The sequence below is a fragment of the Oryzias latipes genome, chromosome 17 (genome assembly GCF_053564925.1).
Source record: "Oryzias latipes strain Hd-rR chromosome 17, Olatipes_Hd-rR_3.1".
Taxonomy (NCBI): domain Eukaryota; kingdom Metazoa; phylum Chordata; class Actinopteri; order Beloniformes; family Adrianichthyidae; genus Oryzias; species Oryzias latipes.
In genome coordinates this window covers 11,543,643-11,557,000 of record NC_136253.1, presented here as the reverse complement: position 1 = coordinate 11,557,000, position 13,358 = coordinate 11,543,643, and the positions used below count along the sequence as shown (strand labels likewise).

Here is a 13,358-nt window from a genome sequence, read left to right as displayed (position 1 = left end):
GGGGGGATTGAGGGCGGAGCTATTCAGATCAGCACCAATTGCCACGCCCACATAGAGGAGATTTTGGAAACAGAGGCTTAAGTTAAACATGAATTATAGTTTTTTAAGACATTTAGGTTGTGGGATTTTGGTTAGAAACTTCCTAATCATAAATAAAACACCACTTGGAATGTTTTTATTGAAGTACAAAAATGTCATAAGTGGAAATTTGACCAATAATTGGGGTTCTTAAATAGTGGTAAACTTAATTTTTCAAACTTTTTTATTTGACTTGTAAGGAGTTAAATAAGAGTCCTGACATGACGCTACCTTTCTAGCTGGACTGTGACAGATCTATGAACATCATGTTTAGGTGTTTTTAGCATGTTCTTGTAGCATTTTTTTAGTGAAATAACTTTCAAACTGCACTTCTGAGTTTTTCTATTTTTTCAAATCGCTGTGAATCAGGAGCAGATGAAAACATGCTTGCCTTTTTCTTTTTACACCGGGGTTGTGGGTGGCTGAAGCATAGTTATAATGATAAAAAAAATACTGGGAACAATTTGAAAGTAGATCAACAGGCGATCGGAGGGGAACTTTAAGACAGTCCCTAGATAATCTGGAAGAGTCTGGATTTGCAAATAAGTTATAACCCAACTGGGGTGTTTTAAGAAAACAAAAATGGGACTGACTGGAGATGAGACCAGAACCTGAGTCACTGATATATTTGAGCCACACCAAATAAATGTAATTCCAGGTGAAATCTGTCACTAAACTGTGAGTTTTTTTCTTCTGTTTTTAGGTTTTCTAATTCAAACATACTTTACCCTTGATCCAAAATAAATGTATTGAATATTTCTGTAAGGTTGTAAGACTGTTTTATATCTGAAATCCAAATAGAAATGAAGAATCTCCCTAAAATACTAACTCAGTGGCCTTGTGGTGGAGTGTCTGCCCTGAGACTGGAAGGTTATGAGTTCAAATGAGACTTAAAGCCTCCCTGCTTGACCTGCAGCATAAAGGTGTTAAATTGTTGGGGTTCAAACCACCCAATGGTTTCTGAGCACAGCTGTGTTTGCAGCTCACTGTTCCCCCATGAATTTCACACACCAAGGTGTGTAACAACAATGAGATTTTCACTTTAAATCAACAGAAATGATCAGTATTGACCAAATGCATCTAAAAACAAAAACAGCTTCAGCTTTGAAAAGTTGGCCTTTTTTTTGTAAAAATTCTTGGATTTTCAAAGCTTGTGGAACTGCCCTTAAATAAACAGCACTGAGCGTGTTTGCATGAGTTTCTGCACTTTGAAGCGAGATCTCAAACCTGTGCAGAGGTCTCTGTCTGTCTGCAGGTCGTCTGCCGACCTTCCAACCGCGTCTCTGTCTGCTGGCGTCTGGTCAGGATAGAATCACAGCAAACAGAAAAGTGACTCTAAGAAGGAATTGATGGATTTTAGTTAACAGGACTTCATGCTCGCCGCGCGGCTAAAGAGTCCTCGGGGAGCACAGACACATGGACACTGCATCGATCTGACTCTGTCACTGTCGCTGTGGAAGAGCGTGCTACCTGACTGACGAACACACACAGCTAATAAAGCAGCTCCCAGCACACACTCTTCCCCGGGAATTGTTTACACCGTGGCTCCAAGAAGGCAGATGAGGCTTTTAGGGCGCTGGCTTTCCTGGAAAGCTCCGCCCAGATGAGCTTTGGGACGGTTTAACCCTTGTGCTATCTTAGATGACCCCACCCTTACATTGACGTGTTCTTCCTACCATGACAAAGGTGGATAAAGGTGGAAAGATTTCATGTAATCCATGGACACCAGTGAGGTTCATAAATCATTGAAGAAAAAAGGTTCAGAGCACTGTCTAGTGGGTCTGGATGACCCAACTCCCAATGTTAAGGTGCCTAGGACAGCACAAGGGTTACTGGAGTCCGATTTGACCATGCCTGCCCATTTCAGCCTTGGTGAAATCTAAAAACACAGCTGTGCATGTGAGGTTTCAGATGAAGTTCAAACAGCGTCATGGTTGTTTGAACCCAACTCTCCTGTGTTGGTTCAGATGTGGTATGTTTGGTGCAGGCCAGAGTTTCTTTGTTTGGGCCCAACTTCATCTGGACTCTGGTTGGGGCCAAACACTCCAACTCAGCTCCCCCTGAAAACCAAGTGGACTCTGGCATGCAAAAGGACTGTCCTGTGGGCCAGATCGGGATTAAAACCAATGGGGAGTAAAGGAAGGAGCTCCTCAAATACTGGCTCACCATTCTTTATGCAGCATCAACAATACAACACCTACAGTATGTGGCGGCAATGCAACAAAAACACAGCAATAATGCAGCAATAATGCAGCAGCACCAATGCAACAAAAAAGTTTTCTTCAGAAGACCCCACTTTTCAGCAAACCTGTTCCTCCAATCAGGATTGCTTTATGGCATTGGCATTAAAAGCGAAAGCATTTCTGTGATCTTGATAGGAGTTTACTGTAATCACAGTTCACAGAAACTTCTCTAAAAGATAAAAATAAAAATGTGTTTCCTGATGCAGAACTTCTGCCATTTGGGGTCAACTTCCTCAGGTTTCACTATTTTTTTGGGATCTGTGATGTGTGGCCAGCCCCAGAAAAAAAAAAAAAAAAGGTGTTTTTTTTTAGTAAACTTAGTAGAATGATCTCAGATCTGCTTATTTTTTATTTATTTTTTACCAAAACATAAGAAAAATAAGTTGCTAAACTGCATTTTGGTTCTTCGGAGTAGCATTGATCTTTTTGTCTCCAAGTGGATGCACCAGAATGGAGTGGAGAAGGGGGGTTTAGGCCCCGCCCACTGTATTTTCTATATCACTAATCAACTGTTTTTCAAACCGCAGTTTTTCATCTGCTTCAGATCTATCTCAATTATACTCAGAAGTGCAACTGAAAAAAGAAATGCAGTTTTAGTCTTAAATCATTTCATGTTGGCATTTCTGAGTATTTCTCCTTTGAAATCACTGTCAATCAAACTGTCGTAAAGATGCTTGGTTTGAATTAATGAGTTGTCACAATAACCCAAGAGTGCATTGCACAAGCTCCCTGATCTGCCCCGTGCAGCGTGCACATCAGTCCAGGTGCAGGAGAATAGAAGATGGAACATTGCTGGATTGCCCGCATGTATTTCACTAAAAAACTAAAATTAGCCTAAATCTTCATAAGATTCTCAGATCACTGCAGCTAATGGATCAAGAAATCAACTGCTAATGACTGAATAGAAATGAGCGCCGCATGGGTCTCTGTTTTCCTTTTAGGAGAGGCGTTTTTCTTGGCTTTGCTGCAGTTTTCCACAGCCAAACAGCTCTGGAGGATGCTCCATGGCTCCCACTCCAAAGCTGGTCCTGCTTTTGCCAGGAGGCGCAGCGTCATCTTTGAAAAGACTGAAAGAAACAAACAGAGTTAAGAAAGTAAGAAATAAACAGCAAAAACAAACTAGAAGGAAAAAGCACAAAAAATACAACCATTTACAGAAGAAGAAGCAGGCTACCATCTGCTTTAAAGGACGTTAAATGTGATCTCCTTTAAATCATCCTAAAGGAGGTCAGAACTATCTCACCTGCAGGGTTCGGAGTAAAGTGAAGTAAGTTGAAGTCTTTCCAAAGCAATGCTTCAGCAGATGGCTGAGGGGCTGCAAAGGTAAAGGATACTGCAAATTAAAGGGCAGATGGAACCAAACCTTTTGGTTTTCCTGCTGTCAAAACTGCACATTTGGGTTGGAGAAGAACCATCAACGTCACTGCAGTGGGTTTTTCTGAATATTTGCAGCATCTTCTGACTGTTTAGCGAAAGACAAAAGTGACCGCTGGATAGCTCCAACATTGCTCACCATTTTGTTGCACTGGTAATGTTAGTTTGGGATTGTGTGGGGCTGTAAACTAGCAGGAGAGAGTGTTAACAGAGAGCTCTCAGCAAGGTGGGGCGGTCTTGATCCACGGCAACAGTCCCCCCCACATCTCAGAGGTTAATGAGAGGTCTGATATGAATTCTAATTTCTAACTCCTGCCGCTTTGCAAAAATGTTGTCCTAGAAAATGACACAGGTTTTTTGATTTTGCCTCAAAAATGGCTTCAACATAATTAAAAGACCACCGGGAACGCCCTGAAAATAGATCAGAAGATTATCGTAGCTGGTCTTTAAATGGTCTAATGCTTTTGGATTTAGCAACAAAAATGTCTGAAAGTGTTCCGTCGATGAGTCTGTCTCAGTCAATGCTCACCATCACCGAAACTGCAGCCAACCTGTTCCTCCAGTCAGGCAGGAGTGCTTTATGGCATGGGCATTAAAGGCGAAAACATTTCTGTGATCTTAATAGGAGTTTACTGTGATCACAGGACAGTTCACAGAAACCCATCTGAAATACCTGATGCAGAACTTCTGCCGTTTGTGGTCAACTTCCTCCATTTTGACTTGTTTTTTGGATCTGTGATGTGTGGCCAGCGCCAGAATGAACTAAAAAATAACATATCTTTTTTAGTAAACTTAGTAGAATATCTCAGATCTGCTAAAAAAGTTTTTTATATTTTATTTTATATTATTTTTTAACCAAAAGAAAAGTGGCTAAACTGCATTTTTGGTTCTTTAGAGTGCATGGATCTCTTTGTCTCCAAGTGGATACATCAGAATGGAGGGGAGAAGGGCGGTTTAGGCCCCGCCCACTGTATATTCGGAATCACTAATAAACTGTTTTTCAACCCGCATTTTTTATCTGCTTCGGATTTATCTCAGTTATACTCAGAAGTGCAATTTTAAAAAAAAGAAAGAAATGCATTTTTATTCTTAATTTTCTTATATTACAATATAATATGTCCACCAACATCAGAAAAATGCCACAAGAACATGTTCAAAACATCATTTTCATGCAGTGGGTCTCTAAGCCTGAGTGATCAGTCATTTGCTCACCTGCACTGCGTCTCTTGCAGGAGCGGCTGGTGCTGTCGGTGCTACCACGTTTTGTAGTTTTGGAAATGATCAACGACATGACAAATGTAGAGGACGAACACCTCCAGCATCAGTTCCACAGAATCTACATCCACCGCTACGAGAATGTCAGGTGAGGCGCCGGGACCACGCCTCCTCAAAGAAAAGAAAAGTTTGACAAACATTTGAAGTGCTGACTGACATGGCTGTGACAGTGACATTTCCGTATTTTATTCAGCATTCTTTTCGCAGATGTCAAAGGCTTCACCAACTTGTCCACGACGCTGTCGGCACAGGAGCTGGTGCGAATGCTGAATGAGCTCTTTGCACGCTTCGACCGCCTCGCACACGTGAGTGAAGCTTCTGCCCGAACTCTAATAAAACGGCGAGCATCCATCCAAACATCATTCATTCTTCGTGCAGGGGAAAAATGAATGAAGGCTGTTTCTCCTTCACAGATTTTCTGTTATTAAATCTTTTTTTTTAAATGTTTTTCTCATTTAGAATTTTTCTGCTGAGTCAGAAGTGAAAACAGATTATTAGGCGCATTTCAGCAAAGACAGATTTGTTCAAATGATCCAATTAACCAATAATCAATGTGAGGTTGGGGTTAATTATAGATTTAGTCATGACAGAAAACAGTCAGAGGTTCTGCACGGAGATAGAGTTCGGTAGAAAAGCAGCATTAAATTCTTATTGGACCAAAACAAGATCCTGAGCATGAAAAAAACAGAGGGGAATGTTGTTATACACATTGACTGCACATGAGAACTGGACAGACTGTGACCCATAAAAAATGGAAGAGAAGCCTTAATTTAAAGGCTTAATTTAAAGCCTTAGCCCTTGTGCTATCTTAGATGACCCCACCCTTACATTGACGTGTTCTTCCTACCATGACAAAGGTGGATAAAAGTGGAAAGATTTCATGTAATCCATGGACACCAGTGAAGATCACAAAACATTGAAGAGAAAAGGTTCAGAGCACTGTCTAGTGGGTCTAGATCAGTGTTTTTCAACCTTTTCTGAGCCACGGCACACTTTAAGCTTAAAAAAAATCCCGCGGCACACCAGCATCCAAAAATTTAAAAAAAAAGGAGAAACTCATAGTCTGTATTGATCTACAGCCCCTCCACAATCTCACGTGCATTTTTGAGATAATTGTTGCAGAAAAAGCTGGAAACTGCAGCTGTTTTTTTTCTAAAAGATGCAATAAAAGATAAGTTAGAAGATTTAAAAACAGTTTGATGTGTGTTCGTTGGTTTCAAGACGTTTAACAACAGATCTCCGTATGCGCTGTCACTCTCACAACCCAATGCATCATGGGAGATGTAGTGCATAAAACGGCCGGAGATCGGTTTTCGGAGCTTCATTGTTTTGTTCACTTGTTCCACGGTCTGATACCGGATTCTGTGGGGAGCTACACCGCTAAAGACGAGCTTTAGCTGCTATTTTTTTTAGAACTGAGCGACTTTACGAACTAAATCGGGACAAGGAAGTGAAGACTTTAACCACTTCTGATTGGTCAGACTGATGACATGTGATTACGCCTTCAAGAATGATTGGTGGAGACAGTTAAAGGGACGGGACGTTTCCAAAATACAGCCGAAGGTGCAGCTGAATCGCGGTACCTTATCAAAATGTCTTTAATAAAATAAAATAAACGCAAAGAAAAAGTATTTTATGATCTTTTATATTCCTAACTACTCAGTGTTTTATCAGGGCCAGTTTGGATGAACAGAGAGCTGAAATCATGGAGATGGTAATTGCTTTTAGATCAGTTAATGAGGGCAATTTCCCAAGGCACACTTGACCATCTCTCACGGCACACTAGTGTGCCACGGCACACTGGTTGAAAAACACTGGTCTAGATGACCCAACTCCCAACGTTAAAGTGCCTAGGATAGCACAAGGGTTAAACGACAGTGTTCCTTAAAGTCCTGATTGTTTTATATGTGGATTAATTCATGTTGTGTTTACCAATGCCAAAGCAATTTTGAGACATACGCAGTGCTCAAAGTTTCAGTCTGTATTGTTATTTTTTATGAGTTCTGAACAAGTGAGTTTGAGTGTAAATACACTAACACGGCTAACGTGTAGCAATGTCAAAACTTTTTTTTGTACATACTACTATCAACATTAGGAGTTAGTTCCAGCTTCTCTTTTCTCTTTTCAACAACAAGAAAAGTATACAAACATGATCAATATAAATAAAGTTAATCAACAAATACAAGAAGGGTTTATACAAATACACACCTTGTGTGTCAGAAGATTTATAACCCCCTGTTGTTACAGTAAAATATGTCCAACACAAGAGGCATTCTGCTCTTATCTGTTTGCTCAGCTGCTGAACATCAGACTGAACACATTAGGTCCCTTTCAAGTGAACCAGAGTTCGTCTCCCGTGCTAATCCGGAGCAAATTTTCAGTCTGAATACGTCCAAGCTGACCCTGATCCTGGACCAGGAACCGCTCTCTGACTCAACTTTTATGGTAGTGTTGGTTTGTTTCTAATCAGACTGAGCTTCGGTTTGCTCCGGGATTCCTCAGACTGAAAACAATTTGTTCTCAGAGCAGAACAACTCAACCAATACGGCCACCAGCTGATATAAAAAGAGTAGGAATGAAGCAACAGATGAGCCGTGGACAAATGTAAAGCAACAATAGTCGTGTTATCAAACAGAAAAAAAGAGTCCAACTGTTTACTTGTTAGAACATTTAACACCACTGAAAATGCTTCTTAAATGCTTTTCTGTGTCTCATTACCAGCAAGTGACACAGCCGCTCCCGCCGTCACCCTAAAAGCTACCTTGCAGTTTTCTTAACAGAATTCTCTTAAAATAACGGCATAACACCACAACGATGAGACACAGAAACTCATTGAAATGTGGTCAGATGAATACAGTCTCATCAAAACAACTTTTAAGGTGATCCACACTGCTTCTTACAGTTTTCATGACATTCTAAATGACATTAACGCTTATCAGCATACCTTCATACCCGACGTCTCATCATTACTGCAGTTGCTAGCATCCTTAGAGTTAAAGCTCACACGGCACATCTCCTTGCTAGTAACCACCTTGCAGCGTGCCTCTGCCATACCAAAGTAACTAAAAACTGGTAATCGAAACATATAGTTTTAAGGAGTTTACTGTTCCGACAAGAATTGTAAAGCACAGCATCTCTACTTTCTCTTGTTTTTTGACACAACCTCATTGTTCCTGCCCAATGAGTGACAAGATCTTTAGTCACCTGGTTTTGTTTAGAAGCTTTGGTATTTCACAGAATGGTCTGTTTGATTCCAGTCTAAATCCAAACACAAGGGTCGGGACCCAATCCCGAAGAAAGGATATTCCCAGTCTGAATCTGACAAGAGTCAGAGACTAGTTTGGCTTAATGCGTCTTATATATGAAAAAAGTACAAAAATAGACTATTCATTGATGATGTGCCTTCTGGTTCTCTGGTTTGCCCTGTGGTATGTCTTGCTCCAATGAAAGTCAATTTAGTTACCATTTAATGGCGTCATGTTAAACGCCATGTTGGGACCAGAAATTGTCAGTAAGCAGTGATTGGCCCAAGTCATGCTGAGTCGACATTTCTAAAGCAACCACTCTAACCAATCAGGAGGAGTGTTGGAAGGCCACACCTACCACTTGAAAGGGGGCTTGGGAGAATCTGAAATTTTAAAAGACTCTTTTGTGTTTTCTGGATGTTTGTTTCTAACTTTTGCTCTCATCTTTTTCAGGAGCATCACTGTCTGAGAATAAAGATCCTGGGAGACTGTTACTACTGCGTATCGGGTCTGCCGGAGCCCAGACCAGACCACGCCCACTGCTGCGTGGAGATGGGCCTCAGCATGATCAAAACCATCAGGTACCACCATCTCTACCGTCAAGCAAACCTTGACCCACCAAATATTGCAGTTTCTCAAATGACCACTGGCGGCGGTATTCTTGCATTGTATGAATGTTGTTCCTGAAAGTTTGTGCTGTCATTCTAAAGGATATATATATGTTTTCATTGGTTTACCTAACCTAGAGACATGGTCACAGAAAAATATGCCGAACCGAAAACAGTCCTGCTAAAATAACACAAACCAGCATTCTTATAGTTTTAAATCTTTCGTGTTTGCATTTCAATTCAATTCAATTTTTATTTGTATAGCCCAAATTCACAACAACAGTCGTCTCAATGGGCTTTCGTATAGGTAATTGAAAAAGTTAAACATAAAATCAAAAGGATCATGAATACATAGAATTCAATAGGAAAATACTAAATTGAACAAACAAACTGACTAAGCCAAACTAGACATCCTTGCCCTTAGACCCCCCTTCGCGGTAAGTAAAAACTCCTAAAAAAAACTCCGGAAAAAAAGGAAGAAACCTCAGGGGGGCCCACATGAAGGAGGGATCCTCCCCCAGGACGGACAGGCGATTTACCATAACTCTTGGAATTAACTTATCTAACAAAACAACTACACATTTAAAGTCCAGCAGACGAGCTTCATCCAGCCGAAGTTGGGGGGACGGCCGGGGCGCAGAGTCGAGCCGTAGACAGGATCCACAGCCAGGTGTAGTAGCAGGAGCAGAGACGAGGTCCACGGCCAGGTACAGAGCAGAGACGAGCCAGAGGCAGGGTCCACAGCCAAACGCTCTACCTCCAACCGTACTTTTACTAATTCTAGGAACCACAAGCAGTCCTGCATTTTGCGAGCGAAGTGTTCAGATTGGATGGTAAGGGACTATGAGGTCCTTAATATAGGACGGGGCCATTCCATGTAAGGCCTCATAGGTTAACAGGAGGAACTTGAACTTAATTCTAGAATCAACTGGGAGCCAATGGAGCCAAACTAACACAGGAGTGATGTGATCTCTTCTGCTAGTTCCTGCTAACAATCTAGCTGCTGTGTTCTGAACAAGCTGGAGACATCTTAAGGAACTCTTAGGACACGCTGCTAACAAGGAGTTACAGTAATCCAGCCTCGACGTAACAAATGCATGGATGAGTTTTTCAGCATCACTCTTAGAAAGTATATTTCTGATCTTAGCAATATTCCGCAGGTGAAAAAAAGGCAGTTCTACATGCCTGAGATGTGTGAGCCTTGAATGATAAATCCTGGTCAAATAAAACCCCAAGGTTTCTAACTGTGGAATTGGGGGCTATACTTATGCCATCCAGTAAGACTATCTGATCAAACAGAGCATCTCTGAGGTTTTTAGGACCTAGTATAATGACCTCAGTTTTTATCTGGGTTCAGGAGGAAGTAATTAATTGTCATCCAATTCTTGATGTCTCTGATGCAGGCATTCAGTTTCTCTATATTGTCATTCTGGTCAGGTTTCATGGATAAATACAACTGCGTATCGTCAGGATAACAATGAAAATTAATGCTGTGTTTCCAGGTTATGTTTTCTAGGGGTAGCATATAAAGCATAAACAGGAGGGTTCCTAAAACTGAGCCTTGTTGGACTCCGTAGTTAACTCAAGTGCAATGAGAGGACTGTCCAAAGAAAGACTTTTTGGATTTCTGCTCATCGTCTACAACGCTGCCTAACAATGTAGCCACAGGAAGGCTCGAATTTGTGTCATGACCGCCTCCTACAGTAAGAAGAGGCTTTGTGCGAAATGTCAAAGCAGTGGAAATTGGATGTTCCCTAAGCAGCTTGTGTTGTTGATGGTGAAACTGTTACGGAGCATGTCGAGACCCCAAGGGGCCCTAAATGTCTAAGGTGTGGTTAAAATTGGCAGGTAGGGTGCTAGGAGGACATCCGCTGCTTGCTGGCAGTGATGTCCAAGCACCCCCCCTACCAAGGGCCCTACATGTCTAAGGTGTAAATAAAACTGAGAGAGGGGGGGCCCATTCCATACGGCAACCATGGGAGGGGGACCACTGCCAAGTAGCCCCCCCCAAGGTGCATCGCAGGCCAAACCCCCCACCCTCTCACCCTAATATGAGATTATATGAGGAAGGGGGTAAATTGGTAATAATGATGTCCGTAATAATTGTGTGTGAACTATGTAAACTGAGCATGAACTGCATAAGTCTCAACCAACCAAAAATTCTGAAATCACGTGAAATTGCATCAGCCGAGACCCATGGCAGAAATCTGTGCACACAAATATTTAACACTAGAAATTGGCTTGATATGGCTGTTAAAGTTCAGGTCAGAGTTCATGATTACCCTTAGGTTTTTGACTTGACTTGAAGGTTTTAGAGACAGGAAGTGAAGGTAACTGCTGAAACTTTCTCTTGACTGACTTCAGTCTTGTCTGAGTATAGCTGGAGAAAGTTGTTTTGCATCCAAGCACTGATCTGTTGGATGCAACAACTGAGTAAATCCACAGGCCCATATTCACCTGCTGCCAGTGACACATATATTTGAGTATCGTCTGCATAGTTGGGACAAGATATTTTATTACTACGCATTAACTGACCTTGTGGCAGTGTGTAGAGGTGGAGAAGTTAGTTACTTCAGCTGTTGGATCATTTCCTGTTTAGCACAGGACAGTTTTTACTTCATTGTGTTTAAACAAATATTGTTTATAGAAGGTCAAAAATCTAAATTGGCCCAAACGTGCACTTTTCCCACAGGCGGCTCTGGAAATTAAGCTTTACAGGCGATTAAAAAAAACATTGTTTAGGCAAGGCAAGCCAAGTTTATTTGTATAGCACAATTTGTACACAAAGTAATTCAAGGTGCTTCACAAAACAGAAAAATGCATTAAAGCACAGTACATCATAGAAATAATCAACGTAAAATTTACTTTAAAAGAAAAGAAAAAATTTGAAAATTGATTTAAAAATAAAGGAAGGAAAGGAAAGAAAAGTGCAGATAAGACCTTTCAGTCATATACACGGCTAAACAGAAATGTTTCAAGTCTAGATTTGAACATGAACACAGAAGAAGCCTGTCTTACGCCTTCAGGGAGGCTGTTCCAGATTTTAGCTGCAGAATATTGAAACGCTGATTCCCCTTGTTTAGTTCTGACTCTGGGAATCAACAGGAGGCCGGCCCCTGAGGTCCTCAGAGTACGAGATGGTTCATATGGCACTAACATGTCAGAGATGTACTTTGGTGCGCGGCCATGGAGAGACTTATACACAGGCAGAGCTGCTTTGAAGTCTATTCTTTGAGGTACAGGGAGCCAGTGCAGAGACCTGAGCACAGGACTAATGTGATCATACTTCCTGGTTTTGGTCAGGACTCGAGCAGCAGCATTCTGGATGTACTGAAGCTGTTTTACAGCTCGTTTGGAGAGGCCAGTGAGCAGGCCGTTACAGTAGTCTAACCCAGTGTTTTTCAACCAGTGTGCCGCGGCACACTAGTGTGCCGTGGGAGATGGTCAAGTGTGCCGTGGGAAATTGCCCTCATTAACTGATCTAAAAAAATGTTCCATCTCCAGGATATCAGCTCTTTGTTCATCCAAACAGGCGCTGATAAAACACTGAGTAGTTAGGAATATAAAAGATCTTAAAATTACATTTTCTTTGTGTTTATTTAATTCTATTAAAAACATTTTGATAAGAATGACATAACCGGGATTTACCTGCAGCTATAACAATTTGCGGAAAAGTCTCGCCCCTTCAACTGTCTCCGCCAATCATTCTTGAAGGTTTAATCACATGTCATCAGTCTGACCAATCAGAAGTGCTTAAAGTCTTCACTTCCTTGTTCTTAATTCTGCAGATAAAGTCGCTCAGTTCTAACAAAAATACCAGCTAAAGCTCGTCTTTAGCGGTGTAGCTTTCCACAGAGTCACAATGAAGCTCAGAGACGCGATCATTGCTGTCGATCATTACAGACCATGAATTGCTGCTTTTTTTGGGGATGCTGGTGTGCCGCGGGATTTTTGTCAAGGTTAAAGTGTGCCGTGGCCTCAAAAGAGGTTGAAAAACACTGGTCTAACCTACTGGAGACAAATGGATGAATAAGTATCTCCAGGTCTGGCTTTGACACTATGTTTTTGATTTTGGCAATGTTTTTCAGATGGTAAAATGCCGCTGATGTTACTGACTTGATATGGCTGTTAAAGTTCAGGTCAGAGTCCATGATTACCCCTAGATTTCTGACTTGATTTGAGGGTTTAAGAGACAGAGAATGAAGGTAGCTGCTGACACTTTCTCTTTGTTTCTGTGGGCCAAAAATAATAACTTCGGTCTTGTTTGAGTTTAGCTGGAGAAAGTTGTTCTGCATCCACGCACAGATCTGTTGGAGGCAGTGGCTGAGTGAATCCACCGGCCCATATTCACCTGTTGTCAGTGACACATAGATCTGAGTATCATCTGCATAGTTGTGATAAGATATGTTATTACTGCGTATTAACTGCCCTAGTGGCAGCATGTAGAGGTTGAACAGAAGGGGTCCCAGGATCGATCCCTGGGGCACACCACAAGTCAAGGCCATGCAGTCTGAGACACAACTCCCAATTTCACC

The 13,358-nt window shown here is 41.5% G+C and overlaps 1 protein-coding gene and 1 long non-coding RNA gene across 5 annotated transcripts in view; one reads left to right on the top strand and one right to left on the bottom strand.

Moving 5' to 3' along the window:
* adcy8 (adenylate cyclase 8 (brain)) overlaps window positions 1-13,358 on the top strand; it is a 125,422-nt gene that overhangs the window by 37,619 nt on the left and 74,445 nt on the right. For all 4 annotated transcript variants that reach the window (XM_078934413.1, XM_023965392.2, XM_078934411.1 and 1 more), the window contains exons 3-5: window positions 4,928-5,058; window positions 5,164-5,275; window positions 8,669-8,796. In XM_078934413.1, the coding sequence (XP_078790539.1) occupies window positions 4,928-5,058; window positions 5,164-5,275; window positions 8,669-8,796 (371 nt within the window). The remainder of the gene's footprint in view (window positions 1-4,927; window positions 5,059-5,163; window positions 5,276-8,668; window positions 8,797-13,358) is intronic.
* Window positions 138-3,834, bottom strand: LOC144986683 (uncharacterized). Its single transcript, XR_013650531.1, has 2 exons — window positions 3,565-3,834; window positions 138-3,388 (listed from the first exon to the last, which is right to left on the bottom strand). It is a non-coding gene; the product is annotated as an uncharacterized LOC144986683 (long non-coding RNA).